Source organism: Mus caroli, chromosome 9 (genome assembly GCF_900094665.2).
Source record: "Mus caroli chromosome 9, CAROLI_EIJ_v1.1, whole genome shotgun sequence".
In the NCBI taxonomy this organism is placed as follows: domain Eukaryota; kingdom Metazoa; phylum Chordata; class Mammalia; order Rodentia; family Muridae; genus Mus; species Mus caroli.
In genome coordinates, this window is record NC_034578.1 from 105,299,721 (window position 1) to 105,324,012 (window position 24,292).

The following is a 24,292-nucleotide window of genomic DNA, read 5'->3' on the forward strand; positions in this document are numbered from 1 at the left end:
TGCTGGGATTAAAGGCGTGGGCCACCACGCCCGGCCTCTTCCTGCCACTTTTTTTGAGATGGCTTCTTACTATTTCTGTCCTAGAACTCATTGGCCTCAACAACTCAGAGATCTGCCTTCCTAGGGATAGGGTTAGTGTGCACCCCATGCCCAGCCAAATTCCTTTTGGCTATTCTGATAGTAACTTACTTTTTTAAAAACAATATTTTGCACAATTCAGTGTGCCTGATATTATGAAACAAACAAACACACCAAAAAAACAAAACAAAAAAACCCCAACAAAACCTAAAACAAACAAAAGTTGTAAAAGCACAGTTGTTAGACTTTTTTTCTTTAGTACTGGGAATCAGAACCCATGGTCAGAAGTTGTCTGTTAATTAAGCTAAGACTCCAGACCTGTCTGCTAATATGTGTGCTAATATGTGTGAACTAAGAGAACTGTTTTAGAGGCCAATATAAAACTAGTTAATTAGGGATCAATTTGTTTCCTTCCTAGTACAGTAAATATTGAAAGAAAGAAGACAATGAGCATTAGAGTTATGAGATGTTCTTCAGAAACTCTGAGACATAAGTCATGGCATTGCCATGAATAGAAGTAATTCTTGAGGGGTTTTCTCCACCCCCCGCTTCCCCCCCCCCTTGCTCCCAAATAACTACAGGGCATTTCAATGCTTGCTCTACCCCATTTTACCTCCTGAATAATCAACATAGAGATTTGATATTTTTAATAACAAGATGATGTACTAAGCTGGGTGGGTGCTGAGCTATTCTAACTCCATTGAGCTGCTACTACCCAGCCACATGCCTGTTATTTGCCATCTGGTCTTGCCTGACTCACTCTAGTTCACATGTATCCTCATGGCTGATCTCTCGGCTTGTTTTGACCTTAATCCTCTAATCCTCCTGTGGTTCCTCCACATGATGTCTCTATAGCTTTCTTCTTCCCCACCCACCCTCTCTGGTCTCTCTTTTGACCCCCTGACTATGATCGGAAGTCTAGTCTTATTCTCTTCTGCCCAGCTAATTTGCTGATCAGCTCTTTATTAATCAATCAGAGGTGATGAAAAACAATTTTTACATAACATTGAGACTAGAAATGCTTGACCTTGCCAACTTCAGAACTGCAACAGATGTAGAAATCAGCATCTGAATACACAGTGCTTATGGATTTGGGAAGGAGACCTTAGAGGGTAGACAGGTTAAATGGGTAAACAAGTAGAGGCTCCTTTCAATAAGTCTGAGTGTGTGATTCATTATGTATGTTTTTCCTGTGTTTATTAGCATTGTCGAAATTCTGATATAAATGGCTGATAAACATAGGAAAAAGATGCCAAAAACAGTTGTAAGCTTGACAGTGGTGGCACATGCCTCTAATCCCAGCACTTGGGAGGCAGAGGCAGGCAGATTTCTTAATTCCAGGCCAGCCAGGGCTACACAGAGAAACCCTGTCTCGAAAAAGCCTATAGATCAGTTAGCATATAATAGAGATACCTAGAGACCTGTGTATATGATATTTGGGGATTTTTGGGGATTCACCATAGCCATGAATGTTGTGAATGTACAAAAATGCCACAATGAAACACATTGTTTCTGTACTAAAGATACTCAACATGTTTGTTTATAAGGAAGTGCAGATCTAAACAACAAAGGAAAAGTGGTTTAAGAGGAGAGGAAAAAAAGAAAAAAATTTAATTTTGTTTCAGTTTTGTGTACAGGTGTTCATGTGCCTCGGTGTGTTCTGGAGGCCAGAGGTTTTTGATTCCTCTGGAACTGTAGTTACAGGTGGTTGTAGTCACACCATGTGGGTGCTGGGAATTGATATCAAATCTGTTGCAAGAACAGTGTGCACACTTAGTCATTGTGCCATCTCTCCAGTACCCAGAAAAATCATCTTTAAAGGAAAAAACTCCAACAGAAGAATATAATACTTTGTACCAAGGCCAGATCTAGGATAGCTAAAATAAGATAGGCACTGATGAATACATGGGGAAGAGAAAGCCAATTACATAATATTGTTGCAACCACACAGCCTTGTTTTGCTATCTTAGAAAGGTTTCACAGCTCCTCAAAAGCTTCCACATGAAATTGTTATGTGAGCCTTCCATTCTACTTCTGGACTCTTTCTTGAGAATAGAGGTCTTATGTGTTCATGGATTATTTATAGTAGTGAAAACAACCAAACCTCAGCTAAGCAATAGATGAAAGTGTGAGGTAGTCCTGAGTTATGATACAACAGAACCTTGAAACTGTTACTGTAAACGAAAGAGGTCAGTTTCTTATATCGAGTATCTGATGTAAGTCCATAGAAACAAAGTTGATGTCAGGGGATTGGGTAAGACTTGGGCAAAATATTATAGAATTTTTCTTTGGAATGAAGAAAATGTTTCAAAGACTCGGCACATTTCTGTAAACATATCAATCTCCCTGAATCCTGATGTGAAAAGGATGAATTTGACTGTCTTGAATTATACCTCAATAAAGATATTATTTAAACAATGAAAAGAACTCTGGCAAGATCACTCAACAAGAGGTAAAGCCTCTGGCTGCCAAGCTTGATGATGGATTGATTTCAGTACCCAGGACCCACATGATGCAAGAGACTCCTGTAAGCTGTCCTCTGACCACCACGAATACACTCACATTCTCCCTCATCCTCAAACATGCACAAATCAGTGTTGAACTCAACAAAAGGAAACTTTCAAGGGTTCCCAAATTTACCTGTACCATTTACATTCTTCATTTGTTTTGTTTTTTGTTTGTTTGATTTTTTTGTTTTTGTTTTTCCTTTCAATTCAGGATTTCTCTGGAACCTTGCTGGCTGTTCTGGAACTTACTCTGTAGACCAGTCTGACCTCTCAGAGATCTACCTGCCTCTGCCCCCCAAAGTGTTGTGATCAAAGGCATCAAAGGCATGTGCCACCACCACCTGGCCCATTTTACTATCTTTTCTTTAAAAGAGTTATTTATGTATTTTTTAATATATATATATATATATATATATACACACACACATATATATACCATTGCTCCCTTCAGACACCCCAGAAGAGGGCATCAGATCCCATTACAGATGGTTGTGAGCCACCATATGGTTGCTGGGGATTGAACTCAGGACCTCTGGAAGAGCAATCAGCACTTTTTTTTTTTTTTTTTGTTGGTATAAAATAGAGTTTATTTGGGGCATGAAGAGGGAAGATGAGGGTAGTAGAGGCAGAGAAAGGCAGAACGAGAGACAGAGGTGGGGAAGGGAGAAGAGAAGAGGAGTAGAAGGTGACCATGAGCATGTCACTGGGGGGTGAGGAGCAGGAAGACAAGGACAAGAGCCAGTCAGTACTCTAACTACTGACCCATCTCTCCAGCCCCCAACTTCCTAACAGGAAGTTTCCAAGTTTACAAAATGATTAAAATCTTCTAGTATTGTCATCCTTAGTGATCATAGGCTTACATTTTTACAAGGTTTTACTATCTGGCCCTGGCTGGCCTGAAATATGACCAGGGTTTTCTTGAGTTCACACAGATCTGCCTACCTCTGCCTCCTGATTGTTAGTGTTTGTATGTGAGTGCAGATGCCTACAGAGGCCCTAAGTATTAGATATTCCAAAGCTGGAAATATAGGTGGTCATGAGTCACCTAGCATGGGAACCAAATTTGTATCCTCTTGTTCTTAACCACTGAGCCATCTCTCCAGCCTTCAATCCCCTTCTTCCCCCCCAATTCTTGGGATTAAACTCAGGGCCTTGTGCCTACTAGACAAGTGCTGTTATAACCATTTAGTTATACCCTAGCTGATAATCGACTTTTTAATAGTTAATATTGGGGCTCCTTATTCCCATTTTAAGTTATATATCCCTAAGGGCAAATAATAATGAGCTGCATTTTCTCCTGAAATAATATCTCTTATATACATTTTATTCAAATGTCCATTATTTTCTTTTTAAAGATGGATTTATTTTATATATGAGTGCTCTTTCTGCATGTACACCTACATGCTAGAAGAGGGCATCAGATCCCGGTATAGATGGTTGTGAGCCACCATACGTTGCTGGGAATTGAACTCGGGACCTCTGGAAGAGCAGAAGTGCTCTTAACTGCCAAGCCATCTCTCCAACTTTGAACTATCCATCATTAAATTGAGTTAAAAGTGAATTATAGTTCATTTTAACCTTTTCTGCACATAAGTTTTTTTTTAAGTCAGATTTATGATCTTTTAAGTTCTGTGTGCATGTGTGTGCGGTTGTGTGTGTACACATGCATGCAGCCATACCTGTGGAGGTCAGAAGACAGTCTCAGTGCATCAGACCCCATTACAGATAGTTGTGAGCCACCATGTGGTTGCTGGGAGTTGAACTCAGGACCTGTGGAAGAACAGTCAGTGTTCTTAACCCCTGAGCCATCTCTCCAGCTCTGCCAGTTGACCTTTTTTTTCTTTTTAAAAGATTTATTTATTATTATAAATACGTACACTGTTGCTGTCTTCAGACATACCAGAAGAGGGCATCAGATCTCATTATGGGTGGTTGCTGGAATTTGAACTCAGGACCTTCTGAAGAGCAGTCAGTGCTCTTACCCATTAAGCCATCTTGCCAGCCCCTAAGTCTTTTCTTTTTTTACACATAGATTTTATCCTCCTCTGGGTCCACCCTCTGACTGTTCCACATCCCATACCTCCCCTTTGTACTACCCACTGTCTCCATGAGGACATCCCTACACCCCACTCCCAACCCCATCAGACCTCTCTTAAGGGTTAGGTGCATCTTCTCTGACTGAGTCCAGATCAGGCACTCTGCTGTGTATGTGTCAGGGGCCTCATATCAGCTGGTGTATGCTGCCTTTTGGTGATCCAGTGTCTGAGAGATCGCGGGGTCCGGGTTAGTTGAGATTGTTAGTCTTCCTATGGGGTTGCCCTCCTCCTCAGCTTCTTCCAGCTTTTCCCTAATTCAACCACAGGGGTCAGCAGCTTCTGTCCATAGTTGGGTGTAACGAATGGACAGCATCTGACTTTGAGCTGCTTGTTGGTCCTTTCAGAGTGCAGTCATGATAGGACCAGTTTTGTGAGCACTCCATAGCCTCAGTAATAGTGTCAGGCCTTGGGGCCTCCCCTTGAGCTGCATTCCACTTTGGGCCTGTTGCTGGACCTCCTTTTTCTCAGACTTCTCTCTATTTTTTCAGTTCAATTATTAAGGAACAATTATGGGTCAGAGTTTTTGACCGGGATGTTTTGTTTCAATTTTTTCTTCTATTTCTTCTCTGATTATCAATACTTGGTGCTTATCTTTTGTCAGGAGAAGGATTAGAGCCTTTAAATGTCTGCTCAGTACCAAAGGGAGTTATTAATAAACTTATAAAAACTTTGGAAATTAGGCACTATAAGCCCTTTAACTTTTTTTTTCAAAATTGTTGTGGTTATACTTGTTAAAAAGCCTTCTGTATAGATTATAGAATATACAACCTTTAAAACTTAAGTGATTTTAAATTTAATTTGCTTTGAATATAAACTTGCATTTGTCCAGAATGCAAAAATTGCCTTGTATCTATTAACAGATTTCTGAGTTTGTTTAAATTGTGTGTGTGTGTGTGTGTCTGTCTGTCTGTCTGTCTGAGCAAGTACATAATGTGGTAAATAAACTTGTGGTGGTCAGTTGACAGCCCGCAGAAGTTCATCATGTGAGTCCCAGGAATGGAATTTAGGTCATCAGGCTTGTTGTTAGCAGGTATTACCTGTTCAACTATCTTGCTTGCCCAAGAATTACCTTAATACTGAATCTTTTTTTGTTTTGTTTTGTTTTGTTTTTGTTTTTCAAGACAGGGTTTCTCTGAGTAGTAGCTCTGGCTGTCTTGGAACTCACTCTGTAGACCAGGCTGGCCTCGAACTCAGAAATCCCCCTGCCTCTGCCTCCCAAGTGCTGGGATTAAAGGTGTGCGCCACCACCGTCCGGCAGGCATGCTGAATCATTCTTGACCATGAGTACCTTTCCATTTCCTTCTAGCTTTAGCCCCCCAGGTCCCCAGCCCCATCCCTGCCCCTTACTGGGCTTGACCCACGCTGCTAATCTCAACATTCCAGGAGATAGAAGTAGTGGAATCTCTAGTTTGAGGACAGTCAGGATTACCTAGGGAGAACCCTGTCTGAAAAATACAGAAAACAAAAAAATTTTCCCCTGAAAAGTGTTTATTAGATGTGACTGTGTTCTCTTGTTCTATCTGTAGTATTTTGTAAATACGGGTACAATGGAAAACCGGTGATATCTTATTATTTATTTTGTTTGACTCTTAAGGGTCACCAACTGACTTCCTCGGAGAGACAGTGGACTATCCGGATTATCAGAACAGCCAGAACTGGCCAGAAGATACAAGCTTTTGTTTCCAGCCTCAGCAAGTGTTAGATACTAACCAGGCTGGTAAGTGCAGGCTGTATGTGACCTGTGAGATGATAGGTGACAAGGCTGTAACTTCCACCAAGAGAAAGAATTTTAGCTACAAAATAGCTTAGCAAGGCATGGCCAAAGTTTCATCATTTTCATAACGCATTTACTTGGACCATTATCTTTATTTATTCTTACTTTTTTTTCTTTAAGACAGCATCTCACACAGTAATCCACACTGACTGGCAGATCTCCCACCTCAGCCTTTCAAAAAGCTGGAATTACAGGGGTGAGCCAGCCACACCCAGCTCTATTTAATTCTCCTTTAGAAGCACTTACATTAGGTTTTTTTTTTTTTTTTAATTTTGAAAACCAATTACTAGTATTTGTATCATATCCATGTACATTTGAACTATAGGTTCAGTAAGTAGTAGTCGCTTTGCACCCAAGTCTTTCCAAAGAAATGACTGCAGTAATAACGGGACTTATTGTGTGCCAGAGAACTGACTCTCAAAGCTGTCTTCTAGTCCCAAGTTTTTATTTTATTTTAATTAATTAATTAATTAATTTTTTTGGTTTTTCGAGACAGGGTTTCTCTGTATAGCCCTGGCTGTCCTGGAACTCACTCTGTAGACCAGGCTGGCCTTGAACTGAGAAATCCACCTGCCTCTGCCTCCCGAGTGCTGGGATTAAAGGCCTGCGCCACCGAGCCTGGCTTATTTTATTTTTTTAAAGATAGACAGCATCTTACTGTGTAGTGTAGCTCTGGCTGGCCTGGCCTGGAACTCTGGAGAACTCTGGAATTAAAGCATTCAACACCATACTGATCTCAGTGAGCATTTGAAATGCTGCCTTCTTTATAGAGGGTCACATGAAAAAAACATTTTTTTTTTTTAGTCTCTTCTACAGATAACGTTTAGTTGAGTTTGTTTGATTTGGCTTTTCTTTTTTTTTTTTTTTTGAGATAGAATTTCATTGTATAGCTCATAAATCTTCATGTCCAACATAATTTTATTGTTTAATTTTAATTTTTGTGTGCTATGTGTATCTTTGTCTCCAGAATGAAATTACCAGCATCTACCACCATACCAGACTTCCTTGTGGGTTCTGGAGAATCTAACTTAGGTGTTTATGTTTTTATGGCCATCACATAGTCCCCATTTTCTATTTGTTTTAATATCTTAAAAGTATGTCTATTAGCATATTGGAATTTTATAGTTTCCTCTGTACTTTTTAGAATCTTAAAGTGGAGTATTGTGAAGTTTTATGCTTGCTTCCTTTCTTAAATAGTCAAATTTTAGAGGAACTATGGATTACATTTTATTATACCAAGTGAATTAGTGAATATTTATTGTTGCTTTATCATGTTATGTAATTTACTATTGACGATACAAATGTAACAAATCCACGTTCATAGGAAACGAGATGATTGCCTTCCTCACTGTATTCACTGTGTCTTTGGTTGTTTTTCCATCCTAGAGCCCTTTAACGTGCACCATGATGATGCTTTGGCAGATCTGCTCTTTGTCTCCAGTGGACCCACAAAGGCTTCTGCATTTACAGAGCAAAACAATCCGTCAGAAGACAGTTATGGTATGACTTCAACTAGATATATTATGACACATCTATCATTTATTTACTATATAGAGATCCATACAATAAATGAGAAATGATAAAGAGAAAAATACAAATTTTATAGGTAAATTATACATAAGAAATCTACTTTGGCTGGCTTTAACTATGTAAACAAGGATGGTCTTGAATTCCTAATTCTCTTTTTCTCTCCCTCCTATTTTCTGGGACCATACATCTGAACTAATGTGAAATCATGAAACATGAATATTATATGTGCACATACATCCACATATATGCATGTATATTGTGTGTGTGTGTATGTATAATTAATATAATATATACTTAATATATACATATACACACATATGGCAGGTATTTATGGACCTAAGAGATAGCTTTAAATCAATATATTACACAATACCTTGAAATTGAAAAACAGAAAGAGTACGGATTTCTAAGGTCTCCAATAGCAAATTAGAGAAATTACATTTGAGGTTTTTATAAGTCATTGAATCCTATAAAGTATGGTCAGATTTTGCCCACACTTTACTTTTCGTGGTCTAGAAGAAATTCAGTTTTTTATTATTCATTTCTTATTATTTGAGATGGGATCTCATATATCCTAGGCTGGCCTAATACTTGTTATCTAGCAAAGAATTACTTCTTTTACTCTTCCTGCCTCTACTTACCAAGTACAGAGATAATATATTATGGATGCCACAGGGATCTGTTTGTGAATCACCAGAATCACAGCCAGGTTGCTCTTGCATCCTGGGCAAGCAGTCCAGCTGAGCCAGCTCAACTCTCCCTAATGATCTTTTAAATCTATACAGTGGAGCCGGCATTAGTTCCTACTCTAGAGATGTGGTGATGATAAAATTAGGTTAAATACGTAGCATAGTGTTAGGTCCATTGTAAACAACAGTTATCACTTATCCGTAGTACCCTCATCTTGTCTTGCTGGCATCTTTATGTTTTGGTTGCTCTGAATATTATCTGACCTCTCTCTTTTCTCTTCCTCTCCTTTAAAGTGTTACTCCACTTGTTTGTTTGTCTGTTTGTTTTTGAGACAGGGTTTCTCTGTGTAGCCCTGGCTGTCCTGGAACTCACTTTATAGACCAGGCTGGCCTCAAACTCAGAAATCCGCCTGCCTCTGCCTCCCAAGTGCTGGGATTAAAGGTGTGCGCCACCACGCCGGGCTTCTCCATTTCTTTTTTAGACAGAATCTTGCTATTTTGTCTGGGGTGGGCTCACACTCATGATCCTGCAATCAGCCTCAGGAGTAGCTTGGATTACAGGTGTGTGCCACCAGCTTATTTGTAGAATCTGCCTTGTATTCTTTTATATCCTCTTTGGTTTCTTCTAATTTAAGTCTCTTCACATCTAGATGACTCAATTAGTCTCCTAATCAGCCTTTCTATTGTCTTTTGTAGCCCATTTTAATATCCTGCTGTTAATGATTAACTTGAATCCTTAAATATTTATATGTCCTCATCTTCATGAAGATCATAAAAAGACATTCTTTATGCAGTTTTAAATTGATTTGACTTTCAAGTCATTTCCCCATGGTTTGTATAGTCCTGTTTGCCCCCTAGGATAAACCAGATCTACTTGAATAAGATTGCCATTATAGCAGTTCTTGTCATTTTGGTGTCTCTTTGCTTTTTTTGCTAAGAGGGCTCTTAAATCTTAATATTGGCAGCCATCTTTTCCTCTTTCTGCTTTCTTTCTGAGAACTTCTGTGATAATCTAATCTTCAAAGTTCTTACACCCCTATAGCAGTTAGTCCTTACTCTACTGTTTGTTATTTGAGATGCCCATATTTGGCCTCTCTAGCTAAATTGCAGGAATCTTTTCTGGATGTGGTGCTGTGTGCTATGCCTGTAGGATCATGTGCTGAGGAGGGATAGCAACAGGAGAATCACCAGGATAACCTAGACAACATAGCATGAGATTCTATCTCCTTAATAATAATCATAATCATAAAAGAAGGGTACTGGAGAGATGGCTCAGTGGTTAAGAGCACTGACTGCTTTTCCAGAGGTCCAGAGTTCCATTCCCAGCAACCACATGGTGGCTCACAACCATTTGTAATGAGCTCTAATGTTTTTTTCTGGTGTGTCTGAAGAGAGTGGCAGTGTACTCACATACATTAAATAAATCTTAAAAAAAAAAAAAGGAAAGACACTTAATAATTGGTAATGGTTTGGGCCTTGTGATATTAAATCTCATATTGTGTCTGACATAGAAGAACATAATTCTTTAATTTGTCACCTTGCTAATAATTTATTAGGCATTTTTAGAAAGGCAGATTCTAATCTCATTTCATAGGTAAATGAAGGCTCACAATAATGTGCTATCCACTGAGTTCCATTGATGTTGATGTTGGTAATGTTCCCTCTTCAGTATTCTAAAATTTCCAGTAAAATATAAGCGATAAACATTGGTTCCTGGTGTTACTGGGATATGTTACTATTTTTCATGGTAACAATTTATTTCAAACCTGGGCTATAGAGGTATTATCTGTTTTTGCAAAGACCAGAGTTGGGGACCAATATGGGGAGGCTCATAACCACAAGTAACTACAGCTCCAAGGGGTCTAATGCTTTCTTTCTGGCTCTGCATGTACCTGCATATAAATAAATACACATACCCATGCACCATGTGTGTGCTTATAAATTAAATGATGATAATATGCTGGGCCCTACGTTTAATCATGGCATAAGGGAGAAGCAGGCGATCACTGAATTTTAGGCTAGCCTTATCTATGTAGAGAATTCCAGAACAGCCAAGGCTTTATTGTGGCACTATATATTAAAAATATACTGTCTTAGTTAGGGTTTTACTGCTGTGAACAGACACCATGACCAAGGCAAGTCTTATAAAAAAACATTTAATTGGGGCTGGCTTACAGGTTCAGAGGTTCAGTCCATTATCATCAAGGTGGGAGCATGGCAGTATCCAGGCAGGCATGGTGCAGGCAGAGCTGAGAGTTCTACATCTTCATCCAAAGGCTGCTAGTGGAAGACTGACTTCCAGGCAACTAGGGTGAGGGTCTTAAGCCCACACCCACAGTGACACACCTACTCCAACCAGGCCACACCTATTCAAACAAGGCCACACCTCCAAATGGTGCCACTCCCTGGCCCAAGAATATACAAACCATCACATATACTAAATAAGTAAATCTCTAAAAAGCCAACAATTAACCCTAAGCAGAAAATGACACCCCAGAAGAGGGCATCCGACCTAATTACAGATGGTTGTGAGCCACCATATGGTTGCTGGGATTTGAAGTCGGGATCTTCGGAATAGCAGTCAGCGCTCTTAACCTCTGAGCCATCTCTCCAGGCTGTTTTTTGTTTGTTTCAAGACGTGGTTTCACTCTGTGTGTAACAGCTCTGGCTCTCATACAACTAGCTCTGTAGCTCTGTAGCTCTGTGCTGGCCTCCAGCTCACAGAGATCTGCCTTCCTTTCTTACCAAGTACTGGGATTAAAGATGGAGCTACCACCACCTGGCAAATGTCTATTTTTATTGGTCTTTGGGTTTGTGTCTTCTTGACAACACATGTCTGATTTAAACGGTCAAATGTCTTTTCCCCTGACTGTTGATGACCACATTTAAAAACTGTGTTTCAATATTAGGTATGCTTCCCTGTGACTCATTTGCTTCCACGGCTGTTGTATCTCAGGAGTGGTCTGTGGGAGCCCCAAACTCTCCACACTCAGAGTCCTGTGTCTCCCCAGAGGTTACTATAGAAACCCTACAGCCAGCAACAGGTAAGTTATTGAAAATTATTTCATTAGTTATTGTTTATGGCATCAGTTATCAGTGTTCTCAGCAGCTTATAGCAGATATAGATAAAGTCTTTTTACTTTTCTTAGAGAAACAGAATCTTACCTGGAATGGAACTTACTATGTGGACTAGCCTGGCTTCAAACTTGTCTACTTCTGTCTCTTGAGTGCTGTGATGAAAGACGGGCTTAATGCAGATTTTTAAACACTGGAGTGTTTTGTCTCATAAAGTAACTGATGCTGGCCTATGGTGCTCTTCCTGCCTAACCCTACTGAATGCCAGACTTCGAGGCCTGAGACAGCGTGCCCTTTCATGGCATCTAGTTGCTAGTTCCCTTTCTAGCTTGATTATGTACCTGTGTTTTGTTTTTTTTTTTTAAATAAGATTTATTTATTATATCTAAGTGCACTGCAGCTGTCTTCAGACATCCCAGAAGAGGGCATCAGATCCCATTACATATGGTTGTGAGCCACCATGTGGTTGCTGGGATTTGAACTCAGGACCTCTGGAAGAGTAGTGAGTGCTCTTAACCACTGAGCCACCTCTCCAGCCCCTCTACCTGTGTTCTTTTATATAAATGTATATTTTTCCTGACCATGTCTACTCCACATCTGGTGTTCTTAGTGCACTTGATCTCAGCCAGAAGGCCAGGGAGGAATGACTTGTCTTTCTAGCATCACTTCATTTTTTACAATGTTGTTTTTGTCAAAGGTAGACATTAACTCTGCAGCTTCTTAATCAGTATAAGTTTGTATTCATGCTGGGCAGTGGTAGCCCTGGCCTTTATTCCCAGCACTGGGGAAGTAGAAGCAGATAGATCTATGTGAGTTTGAGGCCAGCCTAATTTATAGATGTAGTTTTGAGCCAGCCAAAGCTACACAAAGAAACCCTGTTTAAAAACCAACAAACCAGAACAACTAAACCTTGATATTCATTAAAAACCAAATATTAGAAAGTGATTTTCATTTATTTAATTTTTCTGACTTTTACAGTTTCCCGGTTTGACTATTTTGTCTGTTTATATGTGTGTTGCCCACAGAGGCTAGAAAATGGCATCAAATCCCCTGAAACTGGAGTTACAGATGCTTGTGAGCCACCATGTGGGTGCAGGAAGGGTGGTCATTGCTCTTAATTGCTGAATCATCTCTCCAGCCCAGATGTTTGTTTGTTTTTTTTTAATTTATTTATCTATTATATATAAGTACACTGTAGCTGTCTTCAGACACACCAAGAGAGGGCATCAGATCTCACTACAGATGGTTGTGAGCCACCATATGGTTGCTGGGATTTGAACTCAGGACCTCTGGAAGAGCAATCAGTGCTCTTACCCGCTGAGCCATCTCTCCAGCCTAAATGTTTCTTTTTTTAATATATCTTTTTGTCATTTTATTTTTTATGTGTACATGTGAAGGTCAGAAGATGACTTCTGGGTGTCATTTCTCTTGACCATGTATTTCCTTGGGACTGAACTTAAGCTGCCAGGCTTGGCAGCAGTGTGCTTTTTCTTGCTAAGCCATCATCCTGGCTCCAGAAAGGTTTTTTGTTTGTTTTGTATTGTATTGTTTGTTTGTTTTGTTTTTTTGAGACAGGACTTTCTCAGTGTAACCCTGGCTGTCCTGGAAATCACACTGCAGATCAGCCTGGCCTGGAACTCACAGAGATCTGCCTGCCTCTGTTCCTGATTGCTGGGATTAAAGGATTGTGCTGTGACACCTGGTTCAAAAAGAAATTTTTTTGGTTTTTTGAGACAGGGTTTCTCTGTATAGCCCTGGCTGTCCTGGAACTCACTTTGTAGACCAGGCTGGCCTCGAACTCAGAAATCCGCCTGCCTCTGCCTCCCGAGTGCTGGGATTAAAGGCGTGCGCCACCACGCCCGGCCAAAAAGAAATTTTAAATGCAGGGTTATGGTTGAATAATACTAGATCCTAAACTTTTTTTAATGATTTTTTTTCTTTACAAAACAAAATTTTTTTATTTGCACTGATTTATGGCTATGTGAGGGTGTTGGGTCCCGTAGAACTGGAGTTACAGACAATTGTGAGCTGCCATGTAGGTGCTGGGAAAACGTCTCTGAGCCATCATTTCTCAAACCCTCCTAGGTCCTAAATTATTTTAAACTTACTTTTTTTTAGAGCTCTCCAAGGCAGCAGAAGTGGAATCAGTGAAAGAGCAGCTGCCAACTAAAGCATTGGAAATGATGACAGAGCAGACCACTGATGTGGTGCACTCTCCATCCACAGACACAGAGGTAACACTGCCTAAAGACATAGAAGACATCACCAAGCCAGATGTGATATTGGCAAATGTCACTGAATCGGATATGCTCCTGGCCCAGGACATGGAACTACTCAGAGGAACAGAGGCAGCCCACGCTAACAATATCATATTGCCTACAGAACCAGACGTATCTTCAACCAAGGATGTAGCACCACCTATGGAAGAAGAAATTGTCCCAGGCAATGATATGACATCCCTCAAAGAAACAGAGACAACACTTCCAATACAAATGGACTTGGCACCACCCGAGGATGTGTTACTTACCAAAGAAACAGAACTAGCCCCAGCCAAGGACATGGTTTCACTCTCAGAAATAGAAGTGGCTCTGGCAAAGAATGATGAGTCCTCTGCAGAAATACCTTTGACTCAGGAGACGGTGGTCTCAGAAACAGAGGTGGTCCTGGCAACAGAGGTGGTACTGCCCTCAGATCCCATAACGACATTGACAAAGGATGTGACACTCCCCTTAGAAGCAGAGGGACCCCTAGTGACGGACATGACTCCATCTCTGGAAACAGAAATGACCCTAGGCGAAGAGACAGCTCCACCCACAGAAACAAATTTGGGTATGGCCAAAGACATGTCTCCACTCCCAGAATCAGAAGTGGCTCTGGGCAAGGACGCGGTTATACTTCCAGAAACAAAGGTGACTGAATTTAACAATGTGACTCCACTTTCAGAAGAGGTAACCTCAGTCAAGGACATGTCTCCGTCTGCAGAAACACAGGCTCCCCTGACTAAGAATGCCGATCTGCACTCAGGAACAGAGCTGATTGTGGACAACAGCATGGCTCCAGCCTCGGATCTTGCACTGCCCTTGGAAACAAAAGTAGCAACAGTTCAAATGAAAGACAAAGGAACTGTACAGACTGAAGAAGAACTAAGTGAAGACTCCCAGTTAGAATCTATACAGCACAAGGGACAGTCAGCAGTACCTCCTTGCATGGCTTCACCAGGTACAGGCTTCTGCTTTCTCTTAGTATTCTCTCTACTGGGGTGTAGACTAAAGGACAGCCGTCATTCCTGATAAAATATAGCCTCACTGCTTTTCAAGTCCACTTATGTTTCGCCTAGTCAGCATGCTGACCTTCTCCTACCTCTCTGGTGGCTCGTCCCATTTTTTTGTTCATTCTTGCTTCTCTTGCAGAGAGTGAACCAGTAAGACCCACAACCCATCATTACCCATCTACATACCGACTTGTGTCTGTATGCACTGCCTTATTCCTTTTTTATGGTTAACATGGCTTCTCAGTAAAGCCGACCTCTCCTCACTTTGCAGCAAGTCCCTGCCCTGTACTCAAGTGTACTGCTTCCCAGCCATCCTCCTCCCTTTACTCACTAATGAAATCTTTCCATTTAATCGTTCCTACCTGCTTTCAGAAACCTTTGGGTTTTGGTTTTTGTTTCACCTACAAAGATAAAAGTGTAGTGCTAGTAAGATACCACAATGTAAAGCCATCAGCCAATAAGCCTGGCAACTTAAGTTCAACCCCAGGACCCACCTGGTGAATGGAGAGAACCAACAGACATACTATTCTCTGACCTCCACATGTTGGCTATGGCACACTTGCTCCTCCACACAATATTAATAAAAATTAATTATAAAAAGGAGGAAGGGCTGGAGAGATGGCTTAGCGCTTAAGAGCACTGACTGTTCTTCCAGAGGTCCTGAGTTCAATTCCCAGCAACCACATGGTAGCTCACAACCATCTGTAATAGAAACAGATACCTTCTTCTGGTGTGTTTGAAGACAGCAACAGTGTACTCACATTAAATAAATAAATAAATAAATAAATAAATAAATAAATAAATGCTTTTTTTTTTAAAAGGAAGGAAAAACAAACAGGGAACCCTATCTACTCTGCCTTCCAATTGCCGTTCCTGATTTCTCTACATTAGTTCAGAAGAATTCTTCAAAATGTATTCTCATTTCTAATTTATGATAGATAAAAAATTAGCTGAAATATTATTTCTCTGAAACTTACACGAATTTTACCCTTATCTTTAGAACCAGTCAAAGCTGCAGAACAAAAGTCTACCTTGCCAATAGATGCAGCTTCTCCATTAGAGAACTTAGAGCAGAAGGAAACATCTGGCAGCCAGCCTTCTGAGCCTTGCTCTGGTGAGTCCTGGGATGTGAGCATCAGGAGTGATGGGATGATGGTGGGAGCATTTTTTAGTTGCTGCTTCTGTGGTGGTCATTACTAACAGTATAGTTTATATAGTCCAGTTTGTTTGTTTGTTTTAGGTTTTTTTCCAGTATATTCCATTTCTTTAGGCAGAAAGTGGGTTTCTTACATGTTTACTGCTCTGTTAAAATGAGTTATTTTAAAGTGAAGATTTTAAATGTCTTTTTATAATATTTCATCTGTGATGATAATTGTTCATAAACCCAGCTAAGGATAAGAAGTGTTTAGGAAAAGGTTTATATAAATGAATGGTGTGAGTCACTTAAATGAATCACTAAACTTTCTTTATAACAATAAGAATGAAATTGCTGTTTAGAATTTTTAGCCAAGTTCATGTATTGCAGGTTTCCCTTCCTCACAAGGTAAACACGTTTGCAGACCCAATGACCGCAGGTCAGCCCGGTCTAAACCTGCCAGGGTCCCTCCTGAGCTACTGGAAGGTTCTCCTCCATGGAAGATTCTTGATCCCAAGCTGGGCCCCTGCCCATTTTCTGAATTGGGTTGGGTCTCTGGTTCATCTTCCGGTGGTGAGCATGGGAACCAAAGAAAAGTTATTCATGCTGAATTCCTACCCCAGAGAGATCATGGCAGGGAAGCCAGGGATATAGAGAGCATGCCAATGATGATGAAGAAAAAGAAGAAGAAACCAAAGCAAAAAAGATATCCTCAGTCCCGAGCTGGGGGACCTTGGGATGACGATAATGCAGAAGAGCGCCATGTTGCTCATGGGCCTCTGAAGTCAGGTGTGGGCCCTAGCCAGCCTACTACTGTGGACACAGAATGTGGATTTGTGTCCAGAGAAGTCTGGAAGCGTGACTGTGCAGAGTGTCCTGGGGTTACTTCATGTCCAGAACAGCCTCCCGAAATCGTGGTAAAAGCTCAGCTCAAGCAGAGAGTAGAAGATGACCACAGAGATAAAAGCCTGCTATCAGGGAACCAAGATAAGAACTTGCTGCAGCAAGAGGAAGAGAGAGCCCCAGCTACATCACACCTGAAGTCTTCAGTGGGTACAGGCAGGGCAGTGAGTCCATCGAGTGTGAAAGGAACCCCAGGTGACAGCACTACACACAAAGTGACAGCTCTGCAAGGCAGCTGTTCCCCTTTACTGGCCCAAGATATTATGAATAAAGTTCCAAAACCCACAACAGAGAAAGTGCTGCCAAGTCTGACCCTCCCTTCCTCAGCAGACCATCCATTAGAAGACGGTCTGAAGGCAGAGAGTGGTGGAAGTAGAGCAGCTGCACTGCAGGTTCCTGATGCCGTCGGGGCCATTAAAGAACTGAGACCAGACACAACCCCGGAACAAAGACAAGGAACCAGCCTGCTTGCTTCCAAAGAGCTTAAAGACCAAGAATTAATTCAAGCTCCTGGGCCAGAGAATGAGCTGTTTAAGAAAATGACAGACGATAGCAAAAGCAGGAAGGGAAGGGGTCCTGGGAAAGTCAGAGCAGGCTCAGGGAAGTCGGGAGCCAAAGCTGAGGTGCCATTCCTTCTGACCAGTGACAAGGAGGGGAAAGCTGTACCTTCGCCAAGTGAGCCAGTCCCTGAAACTGGAGTAGTGAGTATTAAGGATCCTAGAAGAGGGCTATGCTTGGAGTCTTCTAAGCAACCAGGGGCCTTTACTGATCTCACTGAGGCAGTGCTGAGGGTGGCAGAAGAGGTGGTTGATGGTGGTGTGGGAGGCACCTTGCAGCCATTAATTCCTTTGGAAAGTGGGTCAAGTTTGACTCAGACTTTGAATGCTAGGACAGAAAGAAGAGCTGAGGTTAAAAATATGGGCACCAGTAAACAGAGCAAGGAAGGGAAGTGTCCTTGGATGGATCATGAGTCAACCCCCTGGGTTTCTGAAAAGACTAAAAAGAGAGGCAATGAAGGCAGGAACAAAAAGTTTAAAAATAATTACCCTGTACAGCCTAGCAGAGCGGAGGGCAGGGAGGAAATCGCAAGCTCACCTTGTGTAGAAAAGCACAGTGATGATGGTAATGTTGCCCATAAAAACAGTGAACTAGGACAGGGTTCCCCCAAAATACACGCTCCTTTGTTCTCACACACATCAGGTATAGCTACAGAGGAAGGTGCTGACCTCAAGAGTAAGAAGGATGAGTCTAATTCTATTCAACTTGGGGATCTTGCAGGGAATAAAACAAACTCAGTCCAAAGTTCTGCTGTTACTACTGAACCAGCTGCCAAGGTGACAGATTTGAGCTCCACAGGCCCAATCCAGGGGGCAGGATTTGTTCCCTCAGTAGGAACTGAGGAAAACAAGACCTGTGTAGCCAAGGGACAGGCTGCAGTGCCCAGGAAACCTAACAAAAGGAGCAATGATGGGAAATGTAAAAAGGCTCAGAGCAGCTTTCCTGAGATTAAGACAGATATAACAAATCCCACAAAAGCCACGGGAGACTGCAGAATTGAGGGAATGGGGTATGTGGATGAAAATAGAAATATTACATTTACCTCTGGGAGAGCACCTTCGGGGCTGATGGGTAAATCAATTTCTCTAGAGGCTGTGGGATCAGCAGGCTGTGAAATGATGCCCTGCCCTATTCCTCAAGTAGGAAAGGAAAATAATTCCTTCCCAGACAATTCCAGAAAAAGTGAGCAAAAAAATAATAACTTCAAATTATTCCCACAAGATACATGTAGCAAAGATGGAGTCCCAGGTCAAGAAAGGCCCAAGGCTCCCCCTGCTGCTATGTCCTCTACTAGTACAAAAGGAGTTACTGGGACTTCTACAGAAGCCCAAGAGAAGTTTAGCAGTCTTGGAGATCACTCTCTTAAGAATAAAGGTGGGCTTGCTGATTACAGGGAAAATGGAGTAGGGATAACCCCTGAAAGGCATGTGGTAGGGAAACCTGTGTCAGAGCAGCACCAGTCCTCTGAGCACTCAGCACAGCATGCCACAGAGCCCACTAAAGGACACTTACTTCCTGCTGTGTTCACAGAAAGCCAGAGCCTTCCAGAAGAGGTCAGAGTCCTAGACACACATGCAGATAGTGGTAATTTGCCAGTGTCTCTGATAAAGGAAGAGAAGAGAAATGAGAAAGACTCTGCCCCAGTTAGAAATCCTGACCCTCTTAGACAGAAAATAGAGAAATTCAGTTTGTCTGATGATCAAAATGAGAAAGAGAGAGATTCCAAGGGCCCAGAGAGTTTGGATAAGAAGGTAGCTATCACTCTTTTGCCTCCAGAAAATGAAAAGGATAAATTAAAAGAAGCTAGTCTGTCATGTGAAGTCACAACATTGGAACGCATTTCCACATCAGCAACAGAACTTGAGTGTGATATTTTGTGTGACAGTGTTGAGGGGGGAAGTAAAGTAGTGGTGACTGCTTCCGAGGACCCTCAAGTCCCAGAGGTCAGAGCTCCTCAGAAGGTGACAGGGCTGTCAGAACTGAAGGTGCTGGGTGAAAGGAAGAAGGAAGATAAAGGCAGAATGGCAGAGCCAATGAAAGGCTACATGAGACCCACCAAATCTCGAGGACTCACTCCAGATCTGCCAAAGTCTGCAAGTCAGGAAAGAGAGAGATCCAAGCTGCTCAAGTCCAGTGGTATGACCCTGTCATGGGGAAGTGTGTTTTCGTGTGGCTTTTGAGTCAGCACTGAAAAAGCAAACAGCTTGTGCCTTGGCTCCATTCTGACTCTAATCATGTGTTGATCGCTCGCTCGTCTGTTGGCATGAAACCCTGCGACTGCTACTCACGTCTTTTTTTTCCAGCCAAGACATGCATGCCCTGTGTTCAGCTTGAGGAGACTGACAATGTGGTTGCATGCCTTTTTAATGCAGCACTGAATCTTAGGTTGTATTGGAAGTTGTGGGGGTGAGGGGAGAATATTGTAACCATCTTATTCTTGTATTGAACCTCCTATGTGGAAAGTATCAGAAAAAGAAAAGTCTGGCTGCGTATATGAAACTTAGCTTTATTTTTTGTTTGTTTATTTATAGTATATTAATAGCTTGAGCCAGGGGGAATAAATATCCAAGTTGATTGCAGATCAAGTGAAAACAGTATGTCTTCATCTTCTTATGCCCTGACTAGCATTGGTAGTACAGACATTGGTAGGTGTTTCTAGTAGTTGGGAAGCGAAGTGACCTCTCAAGGTACTAGGTAGGCCAGACTGGTTTGATCAGCTTTGCTGCTTATAGCCATTTTCAGTAGTTGTATATGGATTAGAATTTGGGCATGGCCTGTGTTCATTAAGCAGTTCATGAACTTTGCTTATGATGGTAAAATTCCTCCTGATTTTGCCCTTTGGGACTTTAATAGGTTACAAAGTTGAACTGAGTTTAAGATGACTTTCTCTTAAGATTTAGAGATTAATCATGTGTGTGCTCTCCCCCTCCCCGTACACATTTAGTCATACCTTCCTTGAACCAAACTTTGAAATTGTTTCCTTGCATTTGAAGATTTTTGCAGCCAACTTATCAAGTTTGCATGATCCAGCTACTACCTTGAGAAAGTTAAACAAAGCAAAAATACTGATTGTTTTGGGCCAAGCAGTGCGGCTTCATTGTGGGGCTGTGCTCTGCATGGTGTGGACTTGCCCTTGTTGGGGAAGCTGGTACTATGCATGAGTGAGCACCTGGAGTGGAACACCTGTGGTGTGAGGAAAGGATGCATATGCTATTTTCATCTTTCTGCTTTTTTCTTCTCAGTTCCTCTGTTAACAATTCGGGAAATTTAATAGAATAAATAGCATGTAGAAAGCATTCCAGAATCCTACCATATTCTTTAGTTTTGACAGTGATTAAAAGGTAACAGGTAGGGGCTGGTGAGATGCTCAGTGGTTAAAAGCACCGACTGCTCTTCCGAAGGTCCCGAGTTCAAATCCCAGCAGCCACATGGTGGCTCACAACCATCTGTAACAAAATCTGATGCCCTCTTCTGGAGTATCTGAGGACAACTACAGTGTATATAATAAATAAATAAATCAAAAGGAAAAAAAAAAGGTAACAGGTAAATTTTGTAAAACCCTTGTCAGGATTTCCAAAGAAATGTTTAGTGTTTGCAAAGAATTCTAGAAAGTAGGTTTATTTTTAGTCAGAACCTGCAGAGCTCTCTGGACCCTGCCAGGTCAGCCCCAGCTCAGTGTGTGTGTACTAGGGAATGTCCTTGCAAAGGACATGTGAGACATGACCTGAGGTGAGTGTAATGAGGACTAAGTAAAATTCATTGCTGCATCTCTGAATTCTAACAATTGCTACCTCTAAGAGCAATAGATACTTTTGAATAATTAAAAGGTTTTATACTGAGGTGGGCTCACATCTGTAATTCCAGCATTTTGGGAGATGAAGGTAGGAGGATCAGGAATTTAAGGCCAGTCTGGGATACATGAGACCCTTCCCACTCCCACCCCACCCCCCAAAAAAGTCGTGAAAAATGTTAAATATTTTTAGTTTTATTATTTTACATTTATGAGTATGGTCATTACTCTAGCTCCCCTAAAGTTATTACTTTTTAATACAATTAACACACTGACAAGGTACAAAGGAATAGACATGATATTTTTCCTTCCATTAAACAATTTAACTTTTTCTCTTTTTAGACAAAACCAATCTTAACAGTATTATACGTGTCCTTTCAAAGAAGTTATGCTTAAGAATAATGAAATGCATTTCTGTTACTGTATGAAACATGACATGGTTACAGATACAACTCTTTCTTTTAAAAACGTAATCAGTCTATAAATATGTAGTTATATTCATATTTTAGGCAGGTCTTAGTACAGCAATCCTGGGATGAGGGTAGGGGATGTCTCTGCAGATGTCAGGCAGGGAAATGAACTGAGAAGAGGTGAGAATGAACACTTGGTTCAGTTTGACTTTGTCAGACTGGATCAAACTTTGCCAGGTAATTTTTTTGTGAGCATATTTAAACACAGTACAATTTGAAAAAAATAAATTTTCCTGGTGTAATATAATTCCTGGAGCACAAAGAAGCATAATTACGTAAAAACTCAACTCAAAGTGTATATCATTCCTTCCACGAACATGGATTTTAGAGATAGGCTACCTGTATTTTAGCTTAAGAACATGAGGAAGGATTTGGCCTGTTTTAGATATACAGATAGCATGAAGGTCATTTGGTCTATTATACTAGACTGTGTGGTCTTGATTGTGGGAGTTTGGGGGCATCTCTGGCTACACAGAACACTATAAGGGTCATGGTTGTGGGAGCTTGAGGCAGCCCCTGGCTATATAGGTAATTTAAGGATCATTTAGATTACTAGCCACCTCTGGTTCTGGTTGTGAAAACTTAATAAAACCTTGTCTAACAGGTAATGCAGATCACCGGGCATCATTCTCAGCTTTCTGGATGGAAAAACAAGTTATATGTCCCTCCCTTTGAAAGGGCCGTCCTGCGTGTTTAACAATCCTGGTTTCTCTGGTGTTCTTTCATATAAGGACTTCTGCTTCCAACACTGGGAGGCCTGAAACTCTCAGTGAGTAGACAGCCTCTGTCTCTATAATTCTGGGATTACGAGCACTTTCTACCACTCCATATATGCTCTGATGGTCTGTATATGACTGGCAGATTTGGCCTTAGTAAATTTTATCTTTACTCTTAACTTTGAGTCAGTTATTGAGGATTGGAGCCAGGCTTGGTGGCACACGCCTTTAATCCCAGCGCTTGGGAGGCAGAGGCAGGTGGACTTCTTAGTTCGAGGCCAGCCAGGGCTACACAGAGAAACCCTGTCTCGAAAAATCAAAAAAAAAAAAAAAAAGTTATTGAGGATTACTGTCTCTGTTTGTCTTGTAGTCAAATGGTGTTGCACATGGATTTCAATCTTATGGTGCCAGGTGTTATGTTAGTTCAGTAGGTAAAGGTGCTTGCTGCTGAGACAGACGACCTGAATTTGATTTTCATTGCTGCATGACAATGGACTTATAGGAGAGAATGGACTTCTGCTGGCTGTCTTATTCTCCATATAAATGCTGCAGCATACACATGCACACAAACACAGTAAAATTGATGCTTACCATATATTGAGGAATGGTATTATCTATCTGGTTACCCATAGATAGAAGAAGACGTGTGTCTGTCTCATCCTCCCCCCCAACATATATATAAAGATACTCTCTTTTATAGGAGGCTCTGAAGATTATACATGGTTACAGAAGAAGTAAATTCTGAACCTGTCTTTTTAAAGATTTATTTGTTTTATGCATGAGTACACTGTAGCTGTTCTTGGACACATCAGAAGAGGGCATCAGATCCCATTACAGATGGTTGTGAACCACCATGTGGTTGCTAGGGATTGAACTCAGGACCCTCTGGCAGAGCAGTCAGTTCCTGATCCCTGAGCCATCTCTCCAGCACTCAAGTCTTTTTTAATCAGAAGTGTTAATCTGTTTTTTTGTTGTTGTTGTTTTGTGGGTTTTTTGTATAAAGGAGAATTTGATACAGTCTCTAGATATTTCCCAATAAAAAGATAGCAATTAGTTTATATTTTTTGTTGATTTTGCTTGCTTGTTTTGAGTCTCTGTATAGCCCTGGCTTACTTGAAACTCACAGAGATTTGACTGCTTCCCATGCATTCTGGCATTCTGCACATAAAGGAATGTACAACCATGCCCAGCATATTTTTAGTTTAGTTTAGGACTAAATTCTAAGCCTTTTATTCTCTCTTGCCACACCCACTCCAGTGAAGTTTGTGTGGGAAGTCCAAAAGCTTGGCCACAGTCCTGAGGCAATCAGTTTCACGAAAGCTTGTCTCCTGGAGAGTCTCTGCCCCATAACCAGATTTGTCCCTGCAATAGTGTGGAGGGTCTTGCATGCTTTCTTGCAGTATTTTACTGGATAGGAGCTAGAAATCTCAGGGCTAGTTCAAAATAGTAAACTTAGAATTCTCATTACAGACATGAATGGTAGACTACATTACATAATAGTAGAAAGAACGTGGGTTGTGGTTTAAGGAGGAACTGGAGTATTGTATTATTCATGAAAGGGTTAGTAGACTGATCAGTAGACTGGAACTTCCCTGGTGCATGTTTTTCACAAGACCCAGAGGAATAGCATAATTAGGTATTAATTAATTAAGAGACCCCTGGTGGTGGGTTTAACAATAGACCAGATTGCACCTGGGAAT

At 41.2% G+C, this 24,292-nt stretch overlaps 1 protein-coding gene across 17 annotated transcripts in view; it reads left to right on the forward strand.

Moving 5' to 3' along the window:
* Window positions 1–24,292, forward strand: part of Map4 (microtubule associated protein 4) — a 151,812-nt gene that overhangs the window by 88,253 nt on the left and 39,267 nt on the right. For 9 of the 17 annotated variants that reach the window (XM_021173055.2, XM_021173057.2, XM_021173061.2 and 6 more), the window contains exons 4-8: window positions 6,276–6,398; window positions 7,842–7,955; window positions 11,584–11,718; window positions 13,868–14,968; window positions 16,021–16,134. In XM_021173055.2, coding sequence (XP_021028714.1) covers window positions 6,276–6,398; window positions 7,842–7,955; window positions 11,584–11,718; window positions 13,868–14,968; window positions 16,021–16,134 — 1,587 coding nt within the window. Of the gene's footprint in view, window positions 1–6,275; window positions 6,399–7,841; window positions 7,956–11,583; window positions 11,719–13,867; window positions 14,969–16,020; window positions 16,135–16,545; window positions 19,753–24,292 lie in introns of all 17 variants that reach the window. The other 8 variants (XM_029481528.1, XM_029481534.1, XM_029481527.1 and 5 more) reach the window with 1 other exon arrangement.